The sequence below is a fragment of the Bombyx mandarina genome, chromosome A1 (genome assembly GCF_030267445.1).
Source record: "Bombyx mandarina strain Sakado chromosome A1, ASM3026744v2".
Taxonomy (NCBI): Eukaryota; Metazoa; Arthropoda; class Insecta; order Lepidoptera; family Bombycidae; genus Bombyx; species Bombyx mandarina.
In genome coordinates this window covers 23592028-23604581 of record NC_143234.1, presented here as the reverse complement: position 1 = coordinate 23604581, position 12554 = coordinate 23592028, and the positions used below count along the sequence as shown (strand labels likewise).

Below are 12554 nucleotides of genomic sequence, written 5' to 3'. Positions count from 1 at the left end.
TAGGGACTTTTTGGCGGGAATACGAGGAGTGAAGTTGTGTTGTGAAAGTGCACAAACGTAGGAAAATGGATCAAAGCCGTTGGACGTAACTTCTCGGGATCCTCCAAAAAGTCCACTGAAAAATCTCAGTAAATGACCACCATTTTATTATGATTATATTTCATCCCATATCATTTCATCTCATCTTATTTAATTTCATGCCAGTTGATTAATGTCTCAAATTAATCGTTTCATTTCATTTCACTCCATATTAACATTTTTCATAAAAATAAGAATATGTAGTAATAAACTTATATACCTACTTACTAGCTTATAGTTGTTATAATGAGTCATTTAATTATGATTTTTTGAACTGCGTAATGAATTTAGGAATTATTAGTTTTATTATAAAATACAAGTATCATAACTGTCTCCTATTGCATGGTAATGAATAGTATCACTTAAACACGAAAGTTGTACTCCTAAAATATCCTTAGAATAATTAGAAATCACTGAAATTTCTATATGCTTGTTAATATTCAATACCATTAAAAATAACTGAATTTATTAAAACTGCGCTTAATCGTGGGTACTTTAACGATTAATTGGCCGTCTTCACTGACATTTTTTTGTTGAAGTATTGTTGAAGTTTGTTCATTTTTAATATTTTTTGATCTACGTAAGAAATAATTAGACAGTATAAACGTAAGTTTTGGTTTGAAATACCAACTTTGATTTTTGTGGGTTTTGAGTTTTGAAATAGATTTGCTTTAGGGATTTTGTTTCTGAACAGTTGGTAGCGCTGTAGCACCCCTTAATCCACTCTACTTAATAGATATGTACCGTAAAATGGGGTGATTAGGGATTGAGAGGTGAATGGGGATAAAACTAGGAAAATCTTTCGACGCTCAATATTAGTTATTTAATCGTTGCAAAATCTTCTACTTTTTGTGAATAGTAGAACGTTGAAAAACATAAAACAACTGAATATGCATGATAATAGCTGCTAACTTATAAAAAATTAACTTCTTGTGGTGGTAATTATTTTAGTGCTAGAAACTTTGCTCTCTTTTATTTATTTGATAATAATAGAAGACGACTGTGATTTATAAACGTTATTTAGTGTTTGAACCATCATAAATATTAAAAGTAAGACTCAGTTGTTATTGGTTTTAATGTATTTGATAAAATAAAAATAACAACAAAAAGGGGTCAATTGGGATGAGAATAAGCGAAATGGAAACGGCCTAAGTATAAATAGGTACAGGTATGTAGGGTTGATAAGTAGTTATAAAAATATTTTTTAAATTTGTTGGTAAGAATCTGGTTTATTCATGATGTTTTTGCCTAGAACTTTTTTTCAAAATTATCAATGCAGTGTTGTTTTATTGTTTGGCAAATATTTATATTATCAGTAATATGTTGTTCTCTATTTTTAGATATGCCTCACATGTACGTATCAAAGAGTGCAAATCCTTATAAGAGATATGATCCCTTAACATTAAAAACAGTAATAGAAGCCTATGAAATTAGGAATAAGTATTTAGTAGAAATAGCTAAGCAATTTAACATAAGTAAGTTGGTTTTGCACAGACATGTAACAAGAACAATGAAATCTCAAGGTGGACAAAAATGTCTAAGTAATACATAATAAATATATATTAATATTTGTTCAGAGTGGGGGTACCCACCTGATTAATCCATGGAATAACGGACACACCTAATCTCTTATCCTAGATAAAAATATCAGCCCCTAAGAACTTACTAAGAACGAAGAAATATAAACCGCTTATAAGAAATTCCGCTCATTCGAATTTAGGTGCTTACTCTCCCTTAAACAGAATCGTTTGGGACTACAATAACGTCCACGGTAGCGCAGTCTCTGTCAATGTTCATTCGGAGTTGTCCGATTGCGCTGAACTAACTTTAAGTGATGAAATAGATGTTTTTTCTAATTGTCTCAACTCACAGGAAAAATCTGTCGCGGATAATTTCCCAAGTAAATATAAATTAATCATAAGTAATGAAATGTAATCAAGTTTTAGTTATATACTTTTTATTTTCGTTGTCAATGCACTGTCGATTGCACCTATAATTGAGGTGATCTCTGCCATTTACTTTTGTCAGTTTTTCAATGTTTTTTATTGATGATCACTTTGTTGGTGCAACTAAATAAATTAAAACCAAGGAGTGCCAGCCCTAGCAAATTTCTCTATTAACACTAATTTCGTCCTCAAAAACCGCAAATTTTGGGTAAACAGGGATAGCACCTATTTTTGCTTTTTTTGCTTAAACTGGAATGCTAATTGCATAGCTTTAAATTGGATAACAAAGATACCCCCAAGATTCAATAATTTTAATCCTGATATAGCATTTTAAACATCAACAACTACCTTAAAATTAATTGTTCATGAAGTTGGAATTTTTTCCTATTCACCCCGTTTTACTGTGTAGGATTGTGGTTTAAGCATAGATTACTTATACTTAATATCATAGATAATACACTAAATTTAAAAAGATTGTGTTTGTTATTGACGTTTAATAAAATCTCTAAAAAAGATCTTGTTTAAATACAATGATCCAAGTACTTATTAAACATTATTAAAGAATATGTCATAAAAGGAACTATATCCAATAAATACGCATCCGATTTAATTTATAGGTAGTTTTGTGGAATGTACTTGTTATTCACATCTTTGATTTATGCGAGAGTCCATCGAGGGTTCGGAAATTAATTCAAAATTTCATTGATAACAGAGTTATCAACAATGGATCTAGATGAGAACTGTAAGTAGAGTTACATGTCATTCTCTATTTGTTAATAATTAGTAGTTAAATTTTTTTGGCTATTTATTTATTTATTTTGCGTAGTTGACAACGAGAGACGAAATAGGACAATGTTGATGTATGAAATACTTACTCGTGTGTTTTATTTTTCTTACAGCACTTGATAGCGAATCGCTGCAAAGAGTCTCTGCTAGTGAAGAAGTGGATGACGAGCAGACAACCTCAGAAGATGAGCAAGACTTTGACATCTCTTTAGCTGCCTCGCATTCCGTAAGCCTGCCCTACTATCTTAATATGAATAACATCTAATATTCACCATTAACATTTACACATGTAGTGCCTTTAGTGTAGAAACCTTTAAAAAGATTTCTCTTTGGTGACAAAGTCAGTTAGTAAACTGAGTCCGGTATTTAAAGTAAAAAATTAGTGAAACTTCAGCTTGTAAAATTTTTAACCTGACTTACAAATCTATTTGTCTTTTTAAATAAATTAATCCATAAATTATATAAGAGGTTTATTGTAATGCTATTGTTGTTTATTGTTATTTTTTTTACTATTTTATTATAATTTGAAGTAGTTGTGACCTAAAGAATAAGACGTCTGATGGATTTGTATTCAACTATGCGATGGTGTTCAAATCCAAATCTAATGTTGGAGCTCATTCCAAAGCTGCACGGTACGTCGCAAAAAGGATCTCTAGAAACGCACTGTGAACGAATGCAGTGGTTTCAGGTAGTATGGATGAACTCTACTCCAGTGGGGGGCAGTGCGAAACAATACCTCGAGAGCTTCCTATATCTTTATCCTTTGAAAACCAGAGATCCAGCAGTTTTATTCCCTCATGCATCACAATGTATCTATTAGCGATGATTGACACCTGAGATATGGATGTTGGTTTTGCACAGTATTTATAGGACTGCATTGATTTTGAAAGCTGTAGCCGTAGCTGTATCATAGGATAGAAAAAAATATATTTAATAAATACTTGAATGACACTAACAACCTTTTTATGACAAATTTGCATACAGGACATCTCATGAACATTATAAAAAGATTCCTATCAACTTCTACTTTTTCATTGAATTTTACTTAAGTAGCCGAAGACCGCCACCCGAAGACAAACTTTCCCTGCAGTCACCTTAAACAACATAGATATCTGCAACTTGAAAATTCAAAGTACTTGAGGATGTACGTGGACTGACTAAGAGAAAACATATATTAACCAAACATCTCTTAATAGAAAGTCTGTTGAAAATGTTGATATACAAATTATTATTAAACCCGTTTGAGCTTATGGCATCCAATTGTATGCAAAAAGTTTGCACACAAGTTCCAAGCAATAACATTTGGGTTGTCAGTCAATCACCTGCTTTCTTTTATCTATTTTGCCACAGTATTGATTTTACAACCTTTTTACTTATTTAGTTGTAATTGTTGCAGCAGCTTCTAGGATCCCATCTAAACACATTTTTTTAAGAAGAGTCTGTATAATATAATTTCAACATACAGGAATGGACTTTTGTTCCCTCTCAACAGTTACAATGTACTTTTGGCTTAATGAGTTATCATATATCCACTGCATCTGTATACATCCAAAAGTAACTAAGTTAGCTTGGTCCTTTGAAGGATACATACATAAGTATTTAAAAACAGAAATATGAATAATGAACATGTTTTAAGTTTAACATAATTTCGACATTTTTGGTTAGTTTCCCTTATTTATATGTAATGTGCAGTTGGCAGGAAGTCATGAACTGTGGTGAGGTTAAGCAACAGCGCAGAGTAATAAAGTTCTAATAAAACTATAAGTTATGGCTCCATTCCTGGGGTAATGCTAAATATTGAAGCAATATATTAAATTTCCACTGGTAACTAACTTAGAAACAGCACAGTTCTAACATGCACAAATGCTTAATTTTCTGTAGACTGCACTTAATTAGCCCGATATAGAAAAAAATCGTAAACACTGTAGTAATTTAACAATTCTATACAGAATAATGTACAATATTATACATAATTGTATATACCACGAAAACTATGTGAAAAAAGTAGAAAGTAGCCCAAGCTAACAAGTGAACTGTGACCCAGTACATGGGCGGAGGGCTCAGCTCGGTGCGAGGGCGCGTGGTCCTGGAGGCGGGCTGGGAGGGCCGCGTGCCGGTGGTGGCGCACCACGGCGCCGTGTTCCCGGGAGAGACCGTGCCCATGCTCGTGTCCAACGCGCACGACGCCGCCATCGTACAGAAAATCAAGGACGACAAACTCTTCGGCTTGCTGTGCCCCGAGTAAGTCTTGTTCTTAATATATAGATAAAGATCAAAATTAAAGAAAAATCAATATTTTACAACAAGTTATACTACACGGGTAGGAAGGTACCTTTATGCTGACTAATTCTGCCACGAAGAAATAAGTATTCATGCGACTTAAAGGCTGCCACAGCCGATACACAATACATTCTGACTGGCCGTCTCAAGGCACCCTTGAGAAGAGGCGGCGGCATCCGCAGCGTGATATCTATCGCTTTCCTAACCATATAGCACTGCACGGGACGTGAGCTAGGTCACATATCTAAGTAAAAAGTACATCCCAATAAGTATAAAATCATCTAACTAAACTGTCATTGATACTTGTTTAAGACGAACAGCACGAACGAAGCAGTAATAGATGATGATGAGATAGATTCAATAATAGATGTGTTCAGAAGTATACGGAAGTATATGAAATTCTTTATTCAAATTCAGTCATTTGTTTATTGATTGTGTTTTTTTTAAACTATATTTGTATCTTTTTTTTCTATCATCAATCAGCCCATACCGTGGGCCCCGAAGGTCAAATATTTAGGCGTCACCCTCGACAGTAGGATGACATTCCGCCCTCACATCAAGACGGTACGCGACCGTGCCGCCTTCATTCTAGGACGTCTCTACCCGATGATATGTAGGCGAAGTAAAATGTCCCTTAGAAATAAGGTGACACTCTACAAAACTTGCATACGCCCCGTCATGACCTATGCAAGTGTAGTGTTCGCTCACGCGGCTCGCATACACTTAAAATCATTCCAAATTATTCAATCCCGTTTTTGCAGGATAGCCGTCGGAGCCCCGTGGTTCGTCAGGAACGTCGACCTCCATGACGACCTGGACTTAGAGTCCATCAGTAAGTATCTACAGTCGGCGTCGATGCGCCACTTCGATAAAGCGGCACGACACGAGAACCCTCTCATCGTGGCCGCCGGTAACTACATTCCCGATCCTGCGGACAGAATGGAAAGCAGTCGACGTCGCCCAAAACACGTCATCTCGGATCCTCCCGCGGTGCTTTTAGGTACTTCAAGCACCGGTCACCGTTCTCGTCGAACCCGTTGCTTCCGACGAAGGGCTCGACGAGTAAATTAACTCTCAGACACAGCCCACTGAGTTTCTCGCCGGATCTGCTCAGTTTTCCGATCCGGTGGTAGATTCTAAGCACGGCTCTTGCTAGGATTCGTGTTAGCATCGTAGTCAGGTTTGAGCCCCGTGAGCTCACCTACAAACGTTAGGGCGAAGCTGAAATAGCCTCTCAAGGCTATCAGCATAGGTAGGAAAAAAAAAAAAACATCAAAGCCATTTGCGTCACATTGGCAAGGACAAAAAAAATTATGTGTACTGAACGCTCGCCAGCGCGACGAACGCGTTAAGGTGTGCCTCGCGTTGCAAACTGTGCAGACACAGAAATGAAGGGACTTTGAACGGTATTATCATTTGCGATAAAAAATGGATTCTTTTTGATAAGTGGTCAAGGTGTCGGTGAGACCCTGGCTAAGAACCCAGGCAATACATCAAACAAAATGTTGCCTCTAAAAAGTCATGGTCACTCTGATGGCTTAGTGCCGGTGTAGTCCATCGCTGCTTCTCACCAAATGACACCAGCGTTACTTCGAATGTGTACAGTAAAGAACTGGACACAATGATCGAGAAGCTCGCAAATCTCTCGACAGTAATGTTTAATCGCTTGTACCAGCTGCTCCCACACGACAACGCTCAACCTCATACGATACAGCAGCCGGTCTGTAAGCTAGGGCTAGGGTTGGAAGTTTTACTTTACATCATCCACCGTATTTACCAGACTTGGCGCCGACAGCTTCTACTATTTCCAAAGTGTGAACAACTTCTTGGCAGGGTAAAGAATCAATAATCGAGAGCGCAGTACAAAATGATTGAATAGTTTGATGGCTCCCGTACATCAGAGTACTTCAAGAAGGGCATTGAAGCGTTGCAAGCATCGATACCGAGGGTGATAGAAATAAAAATTATTTCTTAAAAAAACTTTAGTTTTCTGTATACTAAACGCCAGTTTCGTAGTCAAAAACCTATGTTTGATTGCATTATAATACGTCCGCGCGGGTGCCGGCGGCGTGTGTGCGCAGCGGCGACAACGGCGCGGCGGTGTCGGGCTACGGCGCGCTGTGCGAGGTGTACGAGGCGGCGCTGGGCGGGGCCGCCGAGCCCGCCGCGCTCAGCTTCAAGGCGCGCGCCACGCACCGCTTCCGCTTCTGCCACATGCCCAAGTCCTCCGTGCCCATACACCTCTACGCCAGGTAGGTACAGGACGAGCCACCGACCTGACCCAGGTGGTACGCTCCAAGTGTAGTTTAAGCAACAATTAGAGCGCGCGTCACGTAAAAAGAACGCTGGAAGAAAGTGGAGGGGGTGTGTTTGCGCATGGATACACTCGCGCACGAAAATACTAAGTACTTTTGTTTTATTTTTGAAGTAATCTTTCGCTCGCGACTTTGTATATTGGTTATAAGTATTTACAGTTTAGTAGTTCTGTACTCTTGTAGCTGTATGTAGTTACATGTTACAGGAGAGCGTAGAAAGATATCATAAGTTTGAAGTTAAAGTAGTTTATGAAAGTTAAAGATTAGGTAAAGTTATAAAAATGATAATTTCTCTTGATGTGAATTGTACGATAGTTAGTGATGCACTCTCTTGACTGTAATTAAATTTCATATTACATTATTTGTTGTCACGCGGCAAAAAGCGAATCGCATCGCGAGTAAGCATGACGTTCTGGTACTGTTGGTGGTCAGCAATCCTTAACTATAATAAAATTGTACGGTGGGAAGATCGTACATGGTAGGTATGTACATTAAAAATAATATATTAGATAGATTTTTATGAAATAAAATTTAAAAAATGTTTAATTTCTGCGTTTAATGTTTAATCTGAATACGAACAGATAGACAGACGGACGGACGGACGGACGGACAACAAAGTGATCAAAGGGTTCCGTTTTTTTCCTATTGAGGTACGGAACCCTAAAAATTAAATTAGACTCGGATGATTTTGTTGCCACTGCGGTCCGTTTCATGCATTATTTAAAATTATCAACTGCATTATTATCAGCCTCTTTCTTCATAAAACAATATACGTCATAAATCATTTTTCTATGTAAAACCATTTTGTAATTAAAACTTATGTGCGCGATAGTATTTTGAGAACGAACGTAACGTGAACCTAGCGCGGAAAGCAAAGGTCGACTGACGAACCAATAGCACACCGGCAAGCATGCGGCAGGTGACCCGCCCGCCCCGCGCCGCACCTCATACCACCAAATACATCGATAAATAGCCTACTGCGCAGCTTGACCGCCAGCGTTCTTTTTATGTGACGCGTACTCTACTCAGGGTGTAAAACCATAAATTATATGTAATATTTACCTACACATTCGAATTCAACAGTATATTCTCTGTGTTAGTATGGTAGATAGAGTTAAACAGTAAACATTGTGTTGCAATAATTTGTTGCAAAATGTTTTGAGTGTTACTTGGAATCGGTTGACAGCTTTACATAGTGTTTTGTACCGCATGCAGATAAGGTACATAGACGTTGCCAAAACATTTTGTTACTATTACTATTACCACCACTGCTACTACTAGTAGTCGTTCATGTCCACTAGAAGCAATCTCGCCCTGTTTTACTAACTTACATTTTCCCTGTCTCCGTGTTGTGTTCCTGTGCGAATATGTTAAGGAACAATAAGAGCGATTAACAAACAGCACATTACGAGGGGACGTAACCGAGTCCGTTGTCGCAGACTGCGGCTGGCGGACGTGCGCGTGCTGCCCGACGTGTGTGGCCCCCCGCCGCTGCGCGCCCCCGGCCTGGACTCGCTCAGGTGCGTGCCCCCCTACTGTACTGTCGCGCCCCTGTGCCCCCACTGTACTGTCGCGCCCCCGTGCCCCCCACTGTACGTATCGCTCCGCAGGTCGCGGCGGGGGCTGCGCTACGTGGACGCGGCGCTCACGGCGTGGCCCGCGTTCGTCTACGACATGTTCGACTACGAGCGCATGCGGAACATCATCAAGGCGTACTTCGACACGCTGATGCTGGGTGAGGCGGCCGCCCCGAGAGCGCAGGGTGAGCGTGGACAGCGCCGACACTGACCGCCGCGGCGTGCCCACAGACGCGCTGCCGGAGGGCGCCGTGTCGCTGTCGTACTGGGTGGCGTCCAACCTGACGCTGGGCGCGCGCGACCGCCTGGCGCTGTTCGCGGTGGACGACGCGCTGCTGCGGCTGCACCTCGAGGTGCGCTTCATCACTCAGGTGCGCCTCTCCCCTTTGTAACCCTTTAAGTTTTACTCAATTGTCTATTGAAACACGCTCTTTCTCCATGGGAGAGTATTTATACAGCAGTCAATGTTATGAAATATTTTAAATGTCAAACTATCACAGACTATAAAAGAGAAGATATAGCGGATAAAGGGCGGCACTATCTGATGGCACGTCAGGCCACCTGATGGTCGGGCGCTACTGGAACCCCCTGCTATGGCGGCTTAATCGGAGCGATATGGGAGTGCTCATAACGAGTGCCCCCATGGAACTGTGCTGTCCACAGTCTTCCCCTTCTGAGGAGTGGTAGTCAAGTCGGTCCCTCCCCGCCTTGGTCTTATGGGGAGCCTAGAGAGGGTGAGCGCCAATAAACGTGCCGTGGACGTGGTTTGTGGTTGTGGTTTGTAGTTACTTTTGGTTAGTTTTAGATGTATAAAAAATTAAAAAAAAATGGAAGAGGACAATATTCAATAAATATTTTCAAGGTGGGTGGCGCATTTACGTCGTAGATGTCTATGGGCTCCAGTAACCACTTAACACCAGGTGGGCTGTGAGCTCGTCCACCCATTAAGCAATAAAAAAAAATAATTCGACGACGGGGAGCGCCGTCCTCGGGCGTCAAGCCATCGTATTAAGTATATATAGATGTACAATGCAGCCGGACACGCTATGAACAGCCCCCCTCAATTCCTTCCAGCATCAGCCTCACCCCTACCTTTCATGGCAGGGAGCTTTTGTTCGGACAGTGGGGTTTGCTCCGAAATCCGTTCTGTGACGACGACCCCTTTAGCTAGAGTGCGCACACTTGTCTTGTCGCCCCGTTGACCTTAAATGACCTTAAAGTTTGTTTGTGAGCAGTTCTCCCGCGCCCAGAAGTGCGCGCTGTGCTGCGGGTCCTGCGGCGGGGAGGTGGCGCAGCGCGAGCACGTGTTCCCCATGTCCAGCCACGGCGTGCACTCCAACTACACCAACCCGGGTGCGCGGCCCACTACACGAACAACTCCACAAACTTTATAGAATTCGAAAACAGACGAGCATAAAGTTCACTTGGTGATAATTGGTCCCTGTCGCTCGTGAATATCAATAACACGAGGGGCTCCACCGAGCTAGTGCCCAGGAGACACCGCGGAGGGAAGTTCAGTACCTGGCAGAAATTGCTTCTCACTATAGATGTTCGCCGCCGGGGCGCGGGGAGCGGGCACTCGGCTCCGCCGACCAAGAGCCAAAGGACCTGAGAGACCAGGGTCATCGACAGTTCGAACGGCGGGCTCTCTTCTGTTTGAAGTCGAAAGGCACTAACTAGTAATTAGAAAACCTGAACTGGCGCCGAGAGCGGGGCTCCGGTAGGAAGCGCGGCGGGTAGCAGTGGGTGTATTTTGGTCACGCATATTTCTAACGTTTCAAATGTATATCCAATGAATGAAGTGGAGTCACCTCGTTAATTGACTAAACCTGAGACTGCGTGCGTGCGCGGCGGGCGCGTTGCAGGCGGGTACGTGCACGGCGTGGTGACGGTGACGCGCGCGCGCGCCGCGCCCGGCGGCCCGCCCTCCGCCGACTACTCGTGGTTCCCCGGCTACAGCTGGACCGTCGCGCTGTGCCGAGACTGCCGCGCGCACGTGGGCTGGAGGTGCGTCCCCCCATTAACTAGTCAAACTTAGCATTCACAAACTTGTAAAAACCGCGCTCCTATCCGACTGGTCAGGTCGAGGAGAGAGAGCGGGGTGGCCATAATATTTTAAACATATTTTTCCTTTGTAGGCAAATGAGCACATAACCCACGTGATGGTGAGTAGTTACCGTCGCCCATGGACGTCAGTAATGCTAGGAGCACAGCCAAATCGCTGCCAACTGCTAAGTACTCTCCACAAGCCTCGTTTCAAGAAGATCATGTCATAGCGGTCTGGAATCACTGTGAAGGGAAGCTCATTCCAAAACCGGATGGTACGTGGCAAAAAAGATCTCTGGAAGCGCACTGTGGATGAACGCAGTGACTCCAGGTAGTATGGATGAACTCTACTCCGGGACGATGGTACAAACGAGATGTAAATGTGAAATATATATTAGCTATTAAATATGAGTTAAACTGCTTTACAATTGGGGAGGGACGTTCGGAGCAGTTGACAGAGATGGGTGTACGCGCACAGGTTCGACGCCATAAAGAGGAGCCTCCGCCCGCAGCAGTTCTACGGGCTCTGCAGGAACTACGTGCAGCCGCGACACCACGACCAGGACCTCGCCGACTACTGACCGCCCGGCCCGGCGACCAGCCCCGCCCCGCCCCGTCCCGGCGACCAGCCCCGCCCCGGCCCGTCCCGGCGACCAGCCCCGCCCCGCCCCGTCCCGGCGACCAGCCCCGCCCCGCCCCGTCCCGGCGACCAGCCCCGCCCCGCCCCGTCCCGGCGACCAGCCCCGCCCCGCCCCGTCCCGGCGACCAGCCCCGCCCCGGCCCGGCGCTGCCCCCGCACCGCATGGGGCTCGGGCTCAAAATCCTATTTCATGTAGTAATTTGGGAATATGAAATCGCGAGGAGAATCCGCGCGAGGTCGCCTCCCACACAAGGCAGTACTCCAACAGCCAGTGTTCTGAAGAGCCTGGTTTACTTAAACTCCACTACTTAAAGTGTTTAATGCCCTTTGTTCCCTGATTACTTAGTCATGACGACAACGGACTTTTTTAATACTGTAAAGTGACGGCGTGCACACGTGACCCGCCCGGCGCGCAGCGTGCTGTGCTGTGGCTGGGTGGGGCTGGGCCGCTTGTTGTTATTAAGAAAACTTTTGTACATACTGTATCAAATCTTGTATTTAGTATTTTATAAAAAACCTGTACTGGATTAATCTTGTGTTACAGTAAATTTTGTAATTTTTGCGATGCTCAATGTTTGATTAATGATTTTGAGTTGTTTGTTGATTATTATATGTCTGAGAAACCACCATTATTAACACCATCGTCAAACGTCGTAGAGGCGAATAGGGTAATCAAACCAAGAGAAATATTGAGTACACCAATCACGTTTGTTGTCTTAGAATAATTTATAAATCTTCTCTTGACGTTAGCAAACGAAAACTAATGACAGTTCTTAGGACGGAGGCACCGCTCTTCAAGAAGGCTGGTTGGTAAGTTTAATGGCGTCTACGCACCTCTATCGACTAGGCCCTGTCGTAGCACGGAGTCAGTCGAGTTCAGACGATA

General features: G+C 42.8%; 1 protein-coding gene across 3 annotated transcripts; it reads left to right on the top strand.

The window, feature by feature from the left end:
* Positions 1 to 2490: 2490 nt before the first annotated feature.
* LOC114248032 (protein cereblon) lies at positions 2491 to 12235 on the top strand. Of its 3 annotated transcripts, XM_089739259.1 has the most exons (11): positions 2508 to 2641; positions 2737 to 2766; positions 2924 to 3036; positions 4855 to 5051; positions 7172 to 7342; positions 8845 to 8925; positions 9016 to 9140; positions 9214 to 9353; positions 10218 to 10335; positions 10848 to 10989; positions 11507 to 12235. In XM_089739259.1, the coding sequence occupies exons 2-11, from the start codon at positions 2748 to 2750 to the stop codon at positions 11607 to 11609; spliced, it is 1209 nt and encodes a 402-aa protein (XP_089595385.1). In that variant the 5' UTR covers positions 2508 to 2641; positions 2737 to 2747; the 3' UTR covers positions 11610 to 12235. The 3 variants fall into 3 exon arrangements, with proteins under 3 accessions (XP_089595386.1, XP_089595387.1, XP_089595385.1); XM_089739260.1 differs by having other exon boundaries at positions 2491 to 2766; positions 9214 to 9335; XM_089739261.1 differs by lacking the exon at positions 8845 to 8925 and having other exon boundaries at positions 2491 to 2766.
* The last annotated feature ends 319 nt before the right edge of the window (positions 12236 to 12554 follow it).